At 36.7% G+C, this 19,158-nt stretch overlaps 1 protein-coding gene across 6 annotated transcripts in view; it reads right to left on the reverse strand.

Annotated features, from left to right (window-relative positions):
- Positions 1 to 4,442: 4,442 nt before the first annotated feature.
- The window catches only part of DYNC1I2 (dynein cytoplasmic 1 intermediate chain 2), a 59,044-nt gene continuing 44,328 nt past the window's right edge, over positions 4,443 to 19,158 (reverse strand). For all 6 annotated transcript variants that reach the window (XM_058714094.1, XM_058714131.1, XM_058714109.1 and 3 more), the window contains 3 exons: positions 8,865 to 9,005; positions 6,901 to 7,026; positions 4,443 to 5,097 (listed from right to left, as the gene is read on the reverse strand). In XM_058714094.1, the coding sequence (XP_058570077.1) occupies positions 4,984 to 5,097; positions 6,901 to 7,026; positions 8,865 to 9,005 (381 nt within the window). In that variant the 3' untranslated portion in view covers positions 4,443 to 4,983. The remainder of the gene's footprint in view (positions 5,098 to 6,900; positions 7,027 to 8,864; positions 9,006 to 19,158) is intronic.

Below are 19,158 nucleotides of genomic sequence, written 5' to 3' on the forward strand. Positions count from 1 at the left end.
AGAGTGGGTCATTGTTTTCCTATTTTCATAATTTATAAACCACAGAATTTAATAAAACATTCCTGGGAAAAGTATCACTGATTAAGGGTAATTAATATCCCTCAGTTCACTGCCATTCCTAAACATCTGAGAGTTAAATTATGATGTCTTAGAATAAAAAAATTTTTTCTTGGACACCAAACCACTTAACCTTCAGAAGATGCATTCTTATTACGCTGCACAGATGGCTACACAAATGGTCTCTTTACATTTTTGTATCCTTAAGAAAAAGAGAAAAGTTCCTTATTTGTGTGGGACTTTATAATTTACAAGTTTTCACATACACAGTATCTCCTGTAATCTTCACAGAAAGTGAACATTTTCCTCATTTAACCCAGACGAATACTGACCCTTGTCCCAGGTTACATTACGGGTGGTATCAGGAATAGAATTTGGGTCTTCTGAGCCCAGTGTTCTTTTTCTCATACACCAGCCCCACTTAAGCAGAAGAGATTCTGTTCCAAACCATTTCCGTTACTTTGTTCAGAAAAAAATGTTTTTTAATCTAGTATGAAAATTCACGAAAGATAACATTCCTCACCATCAAAGCCTTACCGGTGCTATACCTGATTTCTGAAGTCACCAGAGGCAGGTCTCTGCATGTTCGGCACCAGCTGGGTGTGTTCTACACCCCACACAATCACTGCCTCACAGCTTTCTGGCCAAATCAAGCACATTAAAAAACAGGCATGATAATACATTACCAGACACCTGAATAAATGACCTCACAAAGTGAAACAGACCTTTCTGAAAGCTTACCTGAGTGCAAGCTGTTCCATCCTCTGAATGCGAACTGGTAATGGAATATTAAGAAGCCAAAACCGAGATTCCTGCTATGAAACTAACAACACAAAATACTGTAATTTTAGAAAAGTCTGTAAAAGATAGCTGATTGGCTATGTTGAAACTATCAGTGGTTAGGAACTATATACTGAAAACTTAAATACCTGAAATCCATTTGAACTTTAAGAAGTTGTGAACATGGCAGGCAGAAGAATCTGTACACCTAAAATCCAACTAAAGCTCCAAGAGCGTCAGCCTATTGAGAAAAGTACTGCAATGTGATGACTATTCAAAGTTTTCTGGTTGGCATTCTGAGTTAGGATTGTATCATCTTTTTCTAAAACAGGTTTGTTATATGTGAAAAGGATTTAAAAAATTTAACATACTAAGTTACCTTTTGGGGGCAGTAAGATTAAAGAGACTGGTTAATGTTCTTAACTGTAATCTTTGAATTCAAAAAAAATATTGAACTTGGGTGTTTTTTTATTAAACACGGGTTGTCTCTGGGGCAACTTTCAAATTCTTTGGTAGCACTAGAAGCCCCCAGAATCTGTAAACCAGATCTTTAAGTAAATAACTGACGAGCACTAGAAGAGTCCCAGGTATTTCTCCCAAACCTGTAAGATCTTTCTTTAGTTGCTTAGCAATAGGAAGGTGATAGCAGGAAAGCAAGAATTCCTTTTTTGCTTCTTTGTAGCTTGGGGAAAAAAATCTGAATGGAAATCTCATCACTAAATCATCAAATGAGGCAAAGCCAATAGCTTTTTATCCTAGACTTATGCCCAAGATTCAGGCATGACACTACCACCTTGGATGCTACGTCATGTTTGGAACAACTCAGTTCCCACAACCATTGAGCAGCTGGAGCTGTAAGCAGTGATCCATCCTCTCCGATATACACCTAATTGTACAGCTTTTTCTATTTAGAAAATAACACAATACCAATGTTGAAATACCAGGAATGTGGAAAAGATTTAAAAATGCATTGCTCAAGGGCGCCTGGATGGCTCAGTTGGTTGAGTGTCCAACTTTGGCTCAGGTCAAGATTTCACGGTTCGTGAGTCTGAGCCCCACATCAGGCTCCCTGCCGCTGTCGCCACAAAGCCTGCTTCAGATCCTCTGTCCCTCTCTCTCTGCCCTTCCTCTGCCCATTCTCACTCTCTCTCAAAAATAAACAAACATAAAACAAAAAAGAATTTCTAAAATTGCACTGCCCAAGAGAATGGAAAGATGAAAAATCACATGCTTTACACCAGATTTTCTTTCATTCATTCAAGCCCTTCTTTTCCATATGGTTTAAGAGGTAGAGATTAGTCTATTCAGTACTAGTACAAAACAGAATGAGTCAACATTCTTACAATACTGAAAGAGTAGGATCACTCCTAATACTACTTTCCTTTAGTTTCTTCCCCTTAAATTTTAAGCCATCCATTCCTTCAAGATGCAGTACGTCAGCATTACTGCAACAATATTTTACATCTAGAGATTTTCTAAACTTTGTAGGGAATGGGATCTATAAACACGAAGACAGATTCTACCAATGAATTTTTGTGTTTCTTTTTTTGCTTAAATTATACCAAAAATTACTTCTGAGACTTATTCTAAGTTAATTATTGTCTGCAAAACTGATTATTCTTCCAACACAAACAGGGATAACCCTTTAACATAATCTTTAACATCTCATTCAAAAGATAATAACCATACAATAAACAAAATAAGAAACTAGCAAGAAAACTATGGCTTGTTTCCCACTCAGAAAAAAGTATAACTGATCACGAATAAGGTATAATTTCCATAACTGGATATTTTTGAAAATTTTAAGGTTTTCATTTGTAAAAGAGTAAAGAGCTGTGCTCTACTCTTCTAGTCAGCTTGATCTGTCAGAAGATTCTACACCAATATTGACAGTCTTAGTACTTACTTTTTTCCTGTCATACAATCAACCTTAAAAGGCAGTTCCTCCCATTAAATTCCTGTATTCCTAAAAATGTAGACTAAAGTTAAATGGGCAAAGGTCTCCATTGCATTTTTGCGGGGAGAGGGAGAGAAGTTATTCCTCAAAAGCACAATCTCTCGTGCTAAGTATTTTACTTACCAACTTTATTCTTTGGCAACTGAACACATCAACTGGAGCCCAAAGAGCATCTGATTTGCCACATCTTGTGACTCCCAACCCTAGTCATAATGATGTTTTCCCTTTTTCTAGTCCTTTTTACAAACTGATGGCAAAAAACATAATAACTATTACAGTGACTACATGAATTTCTCTATACAAAGACAGTGTTATCCTGTTGAAATTGAACTTCTGACTCAAAGACACTGCTACCATGAGCTAACATGAGATGTTTGCCTACTAATATAAAAAAAACAACAACTTATCTTTGGTATGCTATAGGCAATTTTAGGGTGTTAATTTGTGAAAACTGAATATATTAAAATGGAGAACTGCCTGAAGTAATTACAATTAATAATTTTAGAGCTGGAAGGAAATTTAAAAATCATCTAATCTAAGCTTTATTCCTAGATAAAAAGAATGAGATACAAACAGACAGAAAGACTTGGCTAAAATCACACTTCTCATGAGTGCCAGAGCTAGAACTAGAGTTATGTCTAGTATTCCTAGTTGATTATTTCTTACACTATATGACACTCATAGTTCAGAAATTTTATTACTGTATTTGGAAATTTATCTTCCAACAGATTTTAGTTAGAATTATAAAACCAAAACAAAAATGTTCAAATTCTGCTATCTACTCTCCCTTCCTAGTGCATGTTCTGATGAATAAACAACAGGTAAACTTTAGAAAGACAAGAGGTCAGGATTAAGGAAATGGACAATTTAAAGTGGATAAAATAAAGATCTGATCATGATGCTTTCCTCTAATCCTGAAATTGGTTGATTTCAACACTAATTCTTAGACATTTGTCACTTATCTTTCAGACTTATTACACAAGGTTGTGTGGTAATGGATTTCAAGATGTGGAGTTGATACAATGACAACGTCATTTGAACACTTTTCCTTTACGGCTACTACTGCAACCATGAAATCAGTTTCTCTCAAAGGAGGTTTTAGTCTCAGAAAGCTCACATACATAGCAATCTCAATCAGTGAAAACAAGAGGCAGCTTTCTGTTTATTCTTTAGACTAAATAGATCTCAGATGGAAAGTAGGGGAGTAATGCAAAAGTTAACCTAGGAGAAATGTTTTAACTGACAGGTTATTTAAACATCAGTCCAATTCATTAAGAGATCTACAGTATAATGTATGGAATATTTAAGACACCAAACTGTGGGGCGCCTGGGTGGCTCAGTCAGTTAAGTGTCCAACTTCAGCTCAGGTCATGATCTCGCAGTCTGTGAGTTCAAGCCCCACGTCGGGCTCTGTGCTGACAGCTTAGAGCCTGCTTCAGATTCGGTCTCCTTCTCACTCTGCCTCTCCCCCTGCCCATGCTCTGTCTCTCTCTCAAAAAAAAAAAAAAAAAAAAAAAGACATAAAACTACGAGATTTGAGGTGACTGCTTACAAGAGCTTAAAGAAAGATATGGGAAAAAAAGACACTTTATAAAAGAGATGGAAAGGTTAAAACTGCAAGGCTAAGTGAAAATAAAAATCTGAAAAGTTAAAGCATATTTGTTTTTATTTATAGATAGCTATCACATGAATTATAAAGAAGAAAAAGGACATCAGAATGGAACTTGGGCAGATGTATGCATGCTCTGGCTAAGAATAAACAACGTTCTTACATATTATGGTTAGTGAGAACATTATCAGTAGAACAGGGAATTGTGATTATTTAAAAATATGCAGAACTTATTTAATCTGTACTTTAGAAATAACCTGCATATAGTGTTATAAGTTGAAAAGAATTCAAAAGAATAACTAATACCAAATATACAACCTGTGTATAAGAATTCAGAAAAGGTTGCAATCTGTAAAGTCAATCGGCTGTATTAAAAATGACACAAATCCAAAACAAGATGCATGTTATATAAAAGGGACATTTTTGTAAGACTGTAAGATTTGCTTGCTGCATTAAATCCATGGTTTAATCCACGAAATCTCCTTTTAATTAACATTTAGATAGAAACATGCAAATAGCTTAGGTTCTACTTAGAGTCTTCCCCAAATCCACTAAGGCTACAATATCACCCTGTCAGGAGCTAAGCAGGTATTCGGGTAGCTGCTTCCTCCTCTGCATCAGCTCGGTTTGCATTAATTTCTGCAAGCGTTCGGCCAAACCGTGCCCATTCATCATTTCGGGGGACAGCAATCTGCTGTTAAAAGAAAAACAATGTTTTTTCAATGTACGCTGAAATAAAAGATCATCTTACCCAGTATTTCAGTTTGTTTTCAAATAATTTCTCCATTAAAAAGTAATAATTGACCTAAATGGTCTTTCCATAATTACAGGGACTATAACAACGCTTTACAATACATTTCAAAACAAACGATGATGTTTGTGAAGTGTGTTGTGACAGCCTCAGAAATGATTTTGCTGTTACCACCATCAGTGCAAGAGAAAATAACAATGACGGTCTGTAAATATAACTCCCATGCACTATCTCATGGATTTTGCTGGTGGGGAGGAATTCCTTAACAGTTTTTACTTCTTGCACTATTCCTAATAGGAAATAGTTTTTGAAGCATGCTTCAAAGGGGTTTCTTATAAGTATTTATTTTTGCTTGGAGCATAAGATAACCTTTTTAGATATCTTAATCCCTTCATCAGAAGGTATGTTATCTCTTAATACTTTAGTGATGTACAAACAGCAAAAGGGGAAAAAAATGCTTCCCTGAAGCATCCAAGGACCAAAACTTTTTGATAACTGTCATCATAATATTGGAGGAATTCAGATACTGCCATATGAGGACACAAACCACTCAGGGTGGCAAATGAATGTGCCTGTTTCTTAACCTACCATATTAGATTGGATAGTGATATCCAATATGGTGCTACCAGACACATGTGGCAATTAAATTAAATTACTTAAAATGAAATAACATTCAAAATTCAGTTCTTTAGTTGTACTAGTCACATTTTAAGCGTTCAATAGCCATATGTGGCTAGTAACTACCACATTGGTGCTGAAAGACAGGAATTCCATCTGTGTGGACAGTTCAATTGGTTATTCTAAATGCTTCAATCTACCTCCCCCCAGATCCAATTGCTAGAAACTGTAGGGTGTCCAGAGGGGTGGTGAATCATAAAGGCAGAGCAAAAGCAAGAGTGACTAAGGCACTAGTCAGGACTAACAAGAAGGAAATCACCCTGGACATTGTGCATGGCCAACCCAAGTACTAAAGATGAGAGAGATGCAACTCATCCTACTGGATTCAATGATAATGGCTTTGCAACAAGGTTCACATTTGTTGCATCAAATATCTCTCAAAAGAGTAATACTACTTTTTAAAAATATTTATCTTGAGATATCAAGTATCTCTCAAATATCTCTCAAAAGAGTAATACTACTTTTTAAAATTATTTATCTTGAGAGAGAGTGTGCACATGCACAAGCAGGGGAAGGGCAGAGAGAGGGGGAGAGAGAGAATCCCACGCAGGCTCTGTGCTGTTAGTGCAGAGCCCAATGCAGGGGCTCTATGTTACAACTGTGAGATCACGACCTGAGCCAAATTCAAGAGCTGGATGCTTAACTGACAGAGCCACCCAGGCACCCCTCAAAAGGTATTTTACTACCTGGCCCAAACAAATCTACAAATACAGAAAAATAAGAACTTAATTCTGGAAAGCCCCAACGTCTATAAACTCAACTTTGACTCCAAATTTCTGCTTCTTCCTGAAGAATTTCTAATTTCTAGTGATTTATGCCTCAAGAAACAAGGCACTTCCAATGTATGATATTATCCTCAAAATCTGTTGCATGGGGACACAGAACGTCTAGTTTAGGAAAATTAATTCCAAGAGTTGCTTCTGTGGTGGAAAAAGTTTCATCTTTACAACCATATAGTTTATACAATTCATGAACCTTGAATACTAGTTTTAGCCACAAAGATACCATAACTACAATGCCCTGAAAGCTAAACAGATGTATCAAAATTACAGGCAGTGAGCCCCATACCTCTCCCACGTCATATATGACAATCTGTCCTTCAGAATCACCCACAGCAATCTCTCTTCCAGAATGAGTCCATCTTACACGATTAAGAGCAGGATTACCCTCCACAGAAATGCTGGCAGTTGGCACCTAAAGTCATTTAAAATATAGTGCAGTGTTAAAAGTTTCATCAAGATTTCTATAAACATGTAAAGCAGTAACTCTTCTTTCTTTCAATCTGGCTACATTTTTTAAAACAAAGATGAAAATAGGTAAAGAATGTTCCCAACTTTCTTCCTGTGCGGTAATACTTTATGAATGACATTATAGTCAATCCTTGAAAATGGTTTGGGAAAATAACTGAAGTTCTTATATAAGAAATTCTCACGCGACTGGATACATTATTTTGAAAGATCTTTTGTTTATTAAAGGATTCTTTGTTGTTATTTTAACTTTTTTAAGAAATCAAGCTGTTTGAAAACAGACGGCCAAAACCCCATTTTAAAGAAATTTCAAAAGCCCTCATAAACAGATTACGGTTCAATTTTAGAGGACAGAAATTACTTTTGTAGGTTGCAACTCTGTCAGCTGAACCCCGTGATTTGATCCACAGTTCCTAGAAACAGCTTATACTGAAGGTGCAGTATGGGTCTTTCCAAAGCTCTTGTTCCCATGAACTGTCTGGAGTGAGTAGGAAGATAGCACCAACACAATGGTACCAGCCCCTTGGAATCTGACTATACCTCTCCTATGCTGAGGAAAGAGAGATTTATCTGCCACACACAGAACAAACATTTAATGTTTGGCTCAGACTGGAGACACAATAACATTTCTGAAATTTGATTAAAAATAATCCTTTTAATTGACACTAGTCATCCCCAGGTGATTAATTTAACTCCTAGAATGCCAAAACTGTTATAGAGAAAAATTATAATTTAGATATATTCTTTGAGGTAATGATTATAGGAAAGATCCAAATTTAAGCATTACCACAAATCTCAAACACCAAACCCAAAGTAAAAAAACACAATTACTTAGTATACCATTCTAGGTAACTACAAATGTAATAGCAAGCCCAACCATCTAGTCAGGGCTTAACACCTTTTCCTAGGAGTATCTGAATGTCCCTCCTCAAACTACTAGACCAGTAGTTAGGATAGTTAAGTATTCCTACATTTCCAATACATAACTTCATTGCCCTGTATAACCAACTAATGTACTTCAAGGAATTTGGACAGCTGCCACTAGACACATGAAGAAATGTGGAATGCGGGGGGAAGGCACCAGGAGACTTTCCCCTCAATAACTGCTTCTGACAGAACTGTAAAATATTACTTCTTACCACCAGGTAGCAATAGAGAACTCAAGGAACATCTCTAAGTTGGTAAAAATACACATAGCTAATATAAATAATAGCTACAGTTAAATTTCATTGACAGTAAATGATTTTAGCATAGTAATTAGGCAATTTGGTGATTTCTGTATTCGTTTTATAGTAACAGTAACAACCTGTTTTCAGTCCTTTATGGAACAAGTCATCAAAATACATTCTTTCATTCAAGTAAGTCAGGCTAAGACCAATGTTTACGGATGATATACAATTCTGTCAAGGCTAAGAGATAATTTAGAAATTCAGAATTAAGGTTAACATATTTCAACAGTCTGAAACTATCTGCTTTGTAGTCTATGAATGAAAAATATCCCAGTTGCCTTATGAATGAGACTTTGCCAGGACATTACAGACATGATCGTGCTTTTCAGAAGTAAAAGGAAATGCCCCAGTGCTCTTGGCAACATTATTTCTCCCTTCAATTCTGCACAGCATGCTGTTTATTATTTAGGGTACAAAGCTTATTTGGTTGCTTTGTGATGAAGCTACAATCACAGAGCCCTTTTACATTCCTTGGGATAAAAAGAATTTCACAAATTATTCAATAAATCTCCAATTTTCTATTTTCCAGTGCTATTTTTGTTATTATCCTGCTCACCTCAGTGTCATTATTGAGATTCCACAAATCCAGCCTCCCCATGCCATCCACACAAGCAAACAGGGCTGGGTGGGTGGGTGACCACATAACATCATAAACATAGTCTGAATTATCTTCAAATGAATACAAAGGCTTGTTATTCTGAAAGGGAAAAGTTGATTCTTAGCATAGTCAAAATACAACATACATTAATAGGTATGAATAACATTTTATGATCTTTAACTCAGCCTAGAAGTTCCTCTTATTTGTTTCGCTACAAAATTACCTGGAGTTATAAACTAAGAATCAACTATGGGATTGCAGTTTCTTTTTAACTTGTAGATACCATACTGTTTTTAAAAAAAAGGAACAGAATGTACTTCAAAAACACTTGACCATGAGAGGATTCTGGGAAGAGGATAGTAACAGCTGTGTACTTTTTGAACCTCCTCTAAATCTCCCCATAAACCCAGACACAGCAAAGAGGATAGCAAAACCAAAGATTCACACACAATATGTACAACAAAATCAGGAGACAAAGCTCCAAATGTGAGTAGAAACAAACCTCTGCCAACTGCAAGACCTACAGGGTACCAGCATCCTTGCAAGAAGAAGTGTGGAAAGGCATGGGGCTTTTGACGACCAGAGAGCAGAAGAGAGGAGACTCACAGTTGACAGCGGATGCTCACTGCATAGTGCTGGGGAGCACATGGAGTGTGAGAACCGCAGCAGAAACTAGGAGGGAGTTTAACGCAATTCTATTTATAAATAAGTGCAAGCAGACTCCAATGTGATGTAAGTAAGGTCTAATGGTGCAGTCTGAGTTCTATAAACTCTCAAAATTAACAAACCAAAGTTCTCTTTCAAGACAAAAATCTCACCAAAGAGAAACTGCTGGGAGAAGAATCAAAGTTGTGGCATATATAGCACAGTAGGACAAAGGAAAGATAAGGCTCAGATAAAAGTGGTAGAGAAAAACATAAAACACATCTCAGAAAGTACAAGATAGACAGACACATAGAGGTAAATATCCACTTTGCAGAAAGGGACATCGGAGGAGCACAGACTCTTGATCTCGGGGTCGTGAGATCAAACCCCACAGTGGGTGTAAAGATTTCTGAAATAAATGAAACTTAAACACAGGAGAGGTTTTTTTTTTTTAAATTTTTAAAATTTATTTTATTATTTTTTAATATGAAATTTATTGTCAAATTGGTTTCCATACAACACCCAGTGCTCATCCCAACAGAGTTTTAACCTAGACTATGAAACTAGAAAAGCTATCCTTGCCCATTACCTCCCTCCTAAGAGTAGAGAAAAAATCAGTTCACTAGTAGACAATAAGCAACAAAAAAGAATCTTAGTTGGGGTGTCTGGGTGCCTTGGTCAGTGAAGCACCCAACTCTTTTGATTTTGGCGTAGGTCATGACCTCACACAGTTCCTGGTTCAAGCCCTGCATCAGGCTCCGTGCTGACAGTGCAGAGCCTGCTTAGGATTCTCTCCACACCACACCCCCCCCCCCCACCACCCCCGTCTCTGTCTCTCTCTCATGCACGCTCTCTCTCTATATTAAACAAATAAATAAACAAATAAATACAATAGTAGGTTCTCAGCCAAATCCCAAAGTTATTGCAGTAGATCATCAATAATGGTGTCGTGACAATTAAATGGGAAAAGAATGTTTTTTGGGGGGTACAAGATGAATATGCACATGCACAAGAATGAAGTTGGACCCCTCCTTTCTCATACCCTACACAAAAAGTAACTCAAAATATACTAGTAGCCACAGCAATCAGACAACAAAGAGAAATAACAGGCATCCAAATCAGTAAGAAAGAAGTAAAACTTTATTTGCGGAAGGCATGATACTATATATAGAAAATGGGGAAAATGCCACCCAAAAATTGCTAGAACTGATAAATGAATTCAGTAGTCAGAGGATACAAAATCAGTGTACAGAAATCTGTTGTATTTCTATACACCAATAATGAAGCAGCACAAAGAGAAATTAAGAACATAGCCCATTTACAATTACACCAAAAATAATTGACATATCTAGGAATAAACTTAACCAAAGACATGAAAGATCCATGCCCTGAAAACTACAGAACACTGATGAAAGAAACTTAAGATGACACAAAGAAATGGAAAGACATTCCATGCTCAAGAATTGGAAGAATATTGTTAAAATGTCTCTACTACCCAAAGCAACTTATACATTCAATGCAATCCCTATCAAAATACAACAGCATTTTTCACAGAACTAGAACAAAAAATTCTAGAATTTATATGGAACCACAAAAGACACCAAATAGCTAAAGATATTTTGAAAAAGAAAAGCAAAGCTGGAGGTAATCACAATTCCAGACTTCAAGTTATATTACATAGCTGTAGTCATCAAAACAGTATGGTACTGCACCACAACAGACACAAGATCAAGAGAACAGATGAGAAAAAAAACCCCAGAAATAAACCCACAATTATATGGTCAGTTAATCTTCAAGAAAGCAGGAAAGAACACCCAATGAGAAAAAGTCTCTTAAACAAATGGTGCTGGGAAAACTGGTCAGCTACAGGCAAAAGAATGAAACTGGACCACTTTGTTACACCATACATAGACATAAAGTCACAGTGGATTAAAGACCTAAGTGTGAGACCTGAAACCATAAAAATCCTAGAAGAGTATAGGCAGTAACTTCTCTGACTTCTCAGCTATAGCAACTTTTTTCTAGATAGGTCCCTTGAGGCAAGGGAAACCAAGGCAAAAATAAACTATTGGTACTACCTCAAAATAAAAAGCTTCTGCACAGCAGAGGAAACAACCAACAAAACTAAAAGGCAGTCTACGGAATGGGATGACATATCCAATAAAGGGTTAGTATCCAAAATATATAAAGAACTGATACAACTCAACACCCAAAACCCAAATAATCCAATTTAAAAATAGACAAGTCTTCGACATGAACAGACAAGTCTCTGAAGAAGATCTCCAAATGGCCAACAGACACATGAAAAGATGCTCATCATCACTTATCATCAGGGAAATGCAATCAAAACTACAGTGAGATATCACCTCACACCTATCAGAATGGCTAAAATCAACAATGTAAGAAACAACTGGTGTTGGTGGGGATATGGAGAAAAAGGAACCCTCTTGCACTGTTGGTAGGAAAGCAACTGGTGCAGCCACTATGGAAAATGGTATGAAGATTTCTCAAAAAGTTAAAAATAGAGGCAACCTTATGATCTAGCAATCACTCTACTGGTTATTTATCCAGAAAAGACAAAAACACTGATTCAGGGGCCCCTGGGTGGCTCAGTTGGTTAAGAGCCCAACTTCAGCCTAGGTCATGGTCTCGCAGTTTGTGAGTTTGAGCCCCGCGTCGGGCTCTGTGCTGATAGCTCAGAGCCTGGAGCCTGCTTGGGATTCTGTGTGTGTGTGTGTGTGTGTGTGTGTGTGTGTGTGTCTGCCCCTCCCCTGCTTGCACTCTGTCTCTCTCCCTCTCAAAAATAAATAAACATTAAAAAAAAAAAAATGAAAAAAAAAACCCCACTAATTCAAAGGGATACATGTACCCCTATGTTTATAGCAGCATTATTTATAATAGCCAAGATATGGAAACAGCCCAAGTGTCCATTGACTGATAAATGGATAAAGAAGGTATACATACACACACACACACACACACACACACACACACACAGAGGAATATTATTCAGTCATAAAAAAGAATGAAATCTTGCCATTTGCGATGACTTGGATGGAGCTAGACAGTATAATGCTAAGTGAAATCAGTCAGAGAAAGACAAATATCATATGATTTCACTAATGTGGAATGTAAGGAACAAAGGGAAGATAAAAAGAGAGAGAGAAAGAGATATACCAAAAACAGACTCTTAGCTACAGAAGACAAACTGATGGTCACCAGAGGAGAGGTGTATGGGGGGGGAGGAGGATGGGTTAAACAGGTGATGGGGGTTAAGGAGTACACTTGTTGTGATGAGCACCAGGGGATGTATAGAATTGCTGAATCACTATATCATACATCTGAAACTAGTATAACACTGTATGTTAACTAATATAACACTACATGTTATCTAACTAGAATTAAAATTAAAACTTAAAAGAAGAAAAGAAAGTAACTCAAAATGTTATCACATATCCAAAAAAAGAGGTAAGGCTATAACTCTTAGGAAAAAGCATAGGAGTTAAGTTGTTGTGACCTTGGAGTCGCCAAACCAAAAGTACAAAAAACAAAAGAAAAAGTCAATAAATTGGCTATATCAAAATTAAATGCTCTTGTGCTTCAAACAATACCATCAAGAAAGTGAAAAGACAACATATACAATGGAGAAAATACCTGGATATCATACATCTGATAGGTGACTTGTATCTAGAACTCTTTAAACTCATTAATAAAAAAGGAAAATAAGCCAATCAAAAACTGGGTAAAGGATCTGAACAAACATTTCTCTAAGGAAGATCTACAAACAACAAATAATCACTTGAAAAGATGCACAACATCATTATCCATCAGGGAAATGCAAATCGAAACCACAATAAGATATCATTTCATACACTAGGATGTCTTCTAATAAAAAGGACAGACAATAGTAAGTGTTAGTGAAGATGTGAGAAATCAGAACCCTCATACATTGCTGGTGGAAATATAAATTAGTGCTGCTGTTTTGAAAAACAGCTTGTTACTCAAAATGCTAATTAGAGTTAACATATGACCCAACAATTTCACTCCTAGTATATACCCAAGAGAAACGAAAACATAGTACACAACAAAAACTTGTACACAAGTGTCCACAGCAACATTATTCACAACAGCCCAAAAGTGGAAACAACCTAAATGCCCATTAACTAATGAATGGGTAAAACAAAAAGTGGTATATCCATAACATGGGATAGTTTTTGGCCGCAAAAAGAATGAAGTATTGATACATGCCACACATGGATGAATCTTGAAAATACTATGTGAAGTGAAAGAAGCCAGTCACATACTGCGTTTCCATGAAATGTCTGTAACAGGAAGTTCCACAGAAATAGAAAGTAGATTAGGTCACTTCCAGGAGCTGGAGAAGGGAAATGAGGAATGACTGCTAAAGGATTTATATAAGGTTTCTTTCTGAAATTTGAAAATGTTCTAAAATTAGACAGTGATGACAGTGCACATCTCTGTGAATACACTAAGAATTGTACACTTTAAAAGGGTGAATTTTATGGTATTTGAATTGTATCTCAATAATGCTGTTAATTAAAAAAGAAAAAAAAAGATGGGCGCATGGGTGGCTCAGTCAGTTGAGCGCCGACTTCAGCTCAGGTCACGATCTCGTGATCCATGAGTTCAAGCCCTGCATCGGGCCCCTGTGCTGACAGCTCAGAGCCCGGAGCCTGTTTCAGATTCTGTGTCTCCCTCTCTCTGACCCTCCCCCTCTGTCTCAAAAATAAATAAACGTTAAAAAAGAAAAAAAAGAGATAAAATGAATTTTTTCAAAAGTGACAAAAATTAACAAAAATATACCTATAAAGACAGCCACTGAAGAAAACCAAAGCAATAATATAGTGCAAGTATGAAAAATAATTCAAGAGAACTCTCCTAAAATAAAAGACGGCTTGAAACTACATATTTAAGAGTACTCCTTTGTATCTAGGAAAATCAACCCTTTAAAGAAAAAGAAGAAAAAAAAAAAAAAGGTTTTGTAAGACCAGGTCACAATTAAGGAAAAGGAAATCAGACTATCATCAGACTTTTTGACAACAATGCTTTTTGCCAGAAGACAACTGAATAACATTTAAGGTAATCAAACAAAAAACTAAATCATGGATTTTACATATAGCCAAACTGACCTTTCTAACAAGACAGGCTATTATGAATTGGGAATAATGCAACTACAAGCACATCCACAAGCACTCTACTGCAGAATGAGCTTCAGATGACAAAAAAAACCCTGAGGAGACATCAGAGTAAGGACAGGGAGATACCAAGTGATTCATGAGGGTAAACTTCACTTTACGGAAGCGTGAACAATCTACAACTATAATACACTAAGAATGCAAAATCCAGACTGTGAGAAACTCTTAACAGGACAACCAACTTGGTTTCTTCTTCAACAACAGCAATAAAGCAAGAAGAGAGGGAAAGGAAGCCCTATCTTAAGAGAGGGGCTCAATAGACATCAACTGCAAATATATGGACTTTATTTGGGTCCTGCTGCAAACAAATGGTAAAAAAAAAAAAATTTTAACTGAACATTGATTGGCTATTTAATGAAACTAAGAAATCACTGTTTATTTTTGGGGGTGTGATATAGAGCATCATGGCTTTCTTTTTTAAAGACTTTCTTTTTTAGAGATACATACTGAATAATTATAGATGAAATAATATGTCTGGGCTTGCTTTAAAATCCAGGCGTACAGAGGGAGTGTTCATGGGAATGAATCAAACAAGACTGGTCATGTGTTGATAATTGTGGAAGCTAGGTAATGCATGGCTTCATTATACTCTTCTCTCTGCTTTTGTATCTATTTGGAATTTTCCATAATAGTTTAAAAATATTTAAAAATTTCAGATACCATAGTAAATGTCAACAGCATGACTATCTTAGTATCTAAAAATGTTTGCTTGTAATTAAGAAATTTTTCACAAAACTTAAAAGTTTTATAAGCTATAAACAGAAACTAGTAAGTTTTTTATCCTCTTAAGATCACTATTTTCCTATAAATCTCTTAGGCAACAATGATAAATGAAGTCTCACTCTCAGGTAGTGGTTTTCAACATAGGCCTGGCATCACCATCATCTGCAGAGCTTTTTAAAAATCCAGATGCAGCAACCCATCCTCCCCCCACCCCACCCCCTCACTCCATACACTTCATCAGTGTTTCTGGTGTTGCTGCACTAGTGATTCTGATGCATACCACGATTAAGAACCACCATGCTAAGGTATGTTACTCCTGAGGTGATAGTATACTTCCCCAAGGACATCCCATTTTCAAGCAATTTTGTGGTCCCATCAAAGATTTAAAACAGAAATTGTTCAAAACATGTTCACTTGCTCAGCTCTGTAAGAATACATATTGGTCTACATAATGTTCTAAAGAAGGGGATATCAATAGAAAAATGGGCAAAAGACTTGAACAGGCACTTCACGTAATGGTCAAAAACAACATGAAAGGTGCTTAATCTCATTAGTCTCAAGATAATGTATATTAAAACCACAATGCAATGCAACTACACCCATCAGAATGATTAAAATGGAAAAAGGCAGAAAATATTAAGTGTTGACAAGGATGCAGAACTGGGGGAACTTTCATGTGCTACCAGTGGATTACAAACTGGTAAAACTATTTTGGAAAATTACTTGGCAGTATCTACTAAGGCAGAATGTAGGCATATCCTATGGCCAAGTATTTCACTCCTACATATATGCCCAAGAGAAATGGTTGCTTATGTCCATCAAAAGACATCTACAACTATGCTCACAGCAACACTATTCATAACAGCCCCAAACTGGAATCAACCCAAAAACCATCAGCAGTAGAATGGACAAATTGTGGTATACCTACACAATGGAATAGTATACAACCAAGAGAAGAAAAAAAATATGAATTAATCTCACAAACATACTGTTAAGCAAAAGCAGCCAGACACAAATAAGTAAATATTATATGATTCCATTTTCATAAAATATGAAAAAAGTTGAATGCAAACTAGATTAGAAGCTATTCATGTTTATAATGAAAAAGAAGACTGGTAAATATCTCAGGAAATGATTTAGATTAAATGTTTCATCTACTCAGTGCACTATGCTGCAGCCAGAAAAAAAAGCAGGAAGCAGTACAACTGGGTAAAAGATTGTATTAAAAATAAAAATACAATAAATGGCAACATGTTCCCAAATTTTTCAAATGTGATTATAGACCTCTTACAATTGTTTCAAGTTTAATTTTAAAAACAGTCATCCAAGGACTAGCAATTTTTTCCTTTCAAAAAGAAAACATGTACTTAACACCAAATACTGTTTTGTAATATAATAATTTTATATAACTGTCAATTAAAACCCCAAATGGATCACTTAAAGTACGTTTTAACGGTAACATTTTTTCTTAACTTGAAGACTTCTGCCTAAATGGCAGAGAGGCAGCAGGGAGGAACTGAAGAGGGATACAAGACCCAGATCACTGTCTCAGGGCTACTAATAACTAGTTTTAAGACTTTAGAAAAGTCACTTCATCATTCTAGGGCCCTAACTCCTTATTTACAAGACAAAGGTTTTGTATCAGTGGTTCTGACCCTTGACTATACATTGTAATCCCCCTAACCCTGGAGAATTTTTAAAAATACGCTGTTGTTCGGATCTCCCCCTTAGATATTTTTTTATTAATTTTTTAAATGTTTATTATTTTTGAGAGAGAGACAAAGCACTAGTAGGGGAGGGGCAGAGAGAAAGAGAGGGAGACACAGAATCCAAAGCAGGTTCCAGGCTCTGAGCTGTCAGCACAGAGCCTGATGTGGGGCTTGAACTCACTAACCGAGAGATCACAACCTGAGCTGTAGTCAGATGCTTAACCAACTGAGCCACCCAGGTGCTCCTCCCCTTAGATATTTTGATTTAATTAGTTCAGCATGCCAAGTGAGCAGTAAAAGTGTTCTTTTTGCTTTTTTTAAGAGAGAGACAGGGAGTGTGAACAGGGCAGAGGGAGACAGAGAATCTTAAGCAGGCTCCATCAGTGCAGAACCCAATGTGGGACTCAGTTCCTTGACCCTGTGGGATCATGACCTGAGCCGAAATCAAGAGTCAGATGCTCAACTGACTGAGCCACCCAAGCATCCCAAGGTTAGCACTAAAAGTTTTAAAAGTTGCCCAGGTTATTCTAATGTGACCCAAACTGAGACGCACTTAACTAAATAACGTCTAAAGGATCAGTGAAGCTGTAAAATTATTACAAATAAAAGGTCTGCAAACACATCTGCCAAAAGAATGAATCAAAACAAGCTTCTTTGAATGATACATAGCATCCGAATAAGCAAAAGTAGCTCATTATAGTACAGTGGTGTGAATAAACACTGTATGGTCAAGTGAGAAGCCATGTTTTTTTTTTCTGAGTTCTTTATGATTATGTATTGGGTTGAATAGTTTCTCTCTCTCCCCCTACAAATTCATGTCCGCCTGGAACCTGTAAGTGTGATGATATTTGGAAACAGGTTCTTTGCAGATGTAATCAGGTTGAGCTGAGGCTATACTGCATTACAGTGGGCCCCAAATCTAGCGTAACTGCTGTCTTAAAAGAGAAACATTTGGACAGAGACACCGAGACAAACAGGGAGAATACCATGTAATGACAGAGGCAGAGACTGGAGTGATGCAGCTGCAAGCCAAGAAGCACCAGGATTGCTGGCAACCACCAGAAGCTAGGAAAGAGGCAAGCAGCACAGGAACAGATTCTCCCTCAGAAGCCTCTAAAAGTCACCAACCTTGCCAACATCTTGATCTTGGACTTCTAGTCTCCAGAACTGTGAAATAATACATTTCTGTTGTTTTAAGCCACCCAGTTTGTGGCAATTTGTTTCAGCAGCCTTAGGAAACTAATATAGTAATTCTATATTTTTCTATAGAGAGAGTTCTAGCTTAATAACCAAAAGTGTCCCTATAGTAAATCTATGAACATAACAGATAAGTGCTCTCCAGAGAACTAAGAATGCCCTCACTTGGATGAGAAGAGAAATAAACAAAATCTCTTTAAAAACAAATAATTCCAAGATCAGAAACATCTTCCTATATAGCCTTATTGAAGATACAAACTTTTTGAGAAGGAATGTCTATTAAAAGCAATGGAAATACAAAGTAGAGTCTTAAAAGAAAAATGAAGACAGTACCCGATTGTCCAGGAGAGAATCTCAGCCAATGGATTCTAAAAATTACCACCCATGGCAAGGCTATCTCTCTATGAAAATGAATGAATCACACTATCTTTGCTTGATGCCATTAAACATTCAAATTAGAAAACTTCTTTTGTTCCAATTCCTTGCTCACTAAGCAATCTTCTGATTATAATTTGGCTTCCCACGTGGGTTGTCTACAGGGAAACAATGAGCTGGTCAGGCCAGCATGAGCATCTCTGGGCCTTCTGGCAATCGTTTCTCATTGGTAAATTAATAAATTGATCCTCTCCATGTCAGCGTCTTAGAAGCTTGTTAGTTCCAGTCAGCACTCCCTGGCTAATCAACTCTAGCAGACTGACAAGACTAAGTTTCTGAATATGCAAAGGGCAGGCTGGACACTGGCTAGTAGCAAGTTACTATAGT

The sequence above is a fragment of the Neofelis nebulosa genome, chromosome 2 (genome assembly GCF_028018385.1).
Source record: "Neofelis nebulosa isolate mNeoNeb1 chromosome 2, mNeoNeb1.pri, whole genome shotgun sequence".
NCBI classification, from domain to species: Eukaryota; Metazoa; Chordata; class Mammalia; order Carnivora; family Felidae; genus Neofelis; species Neofelis nebulosa.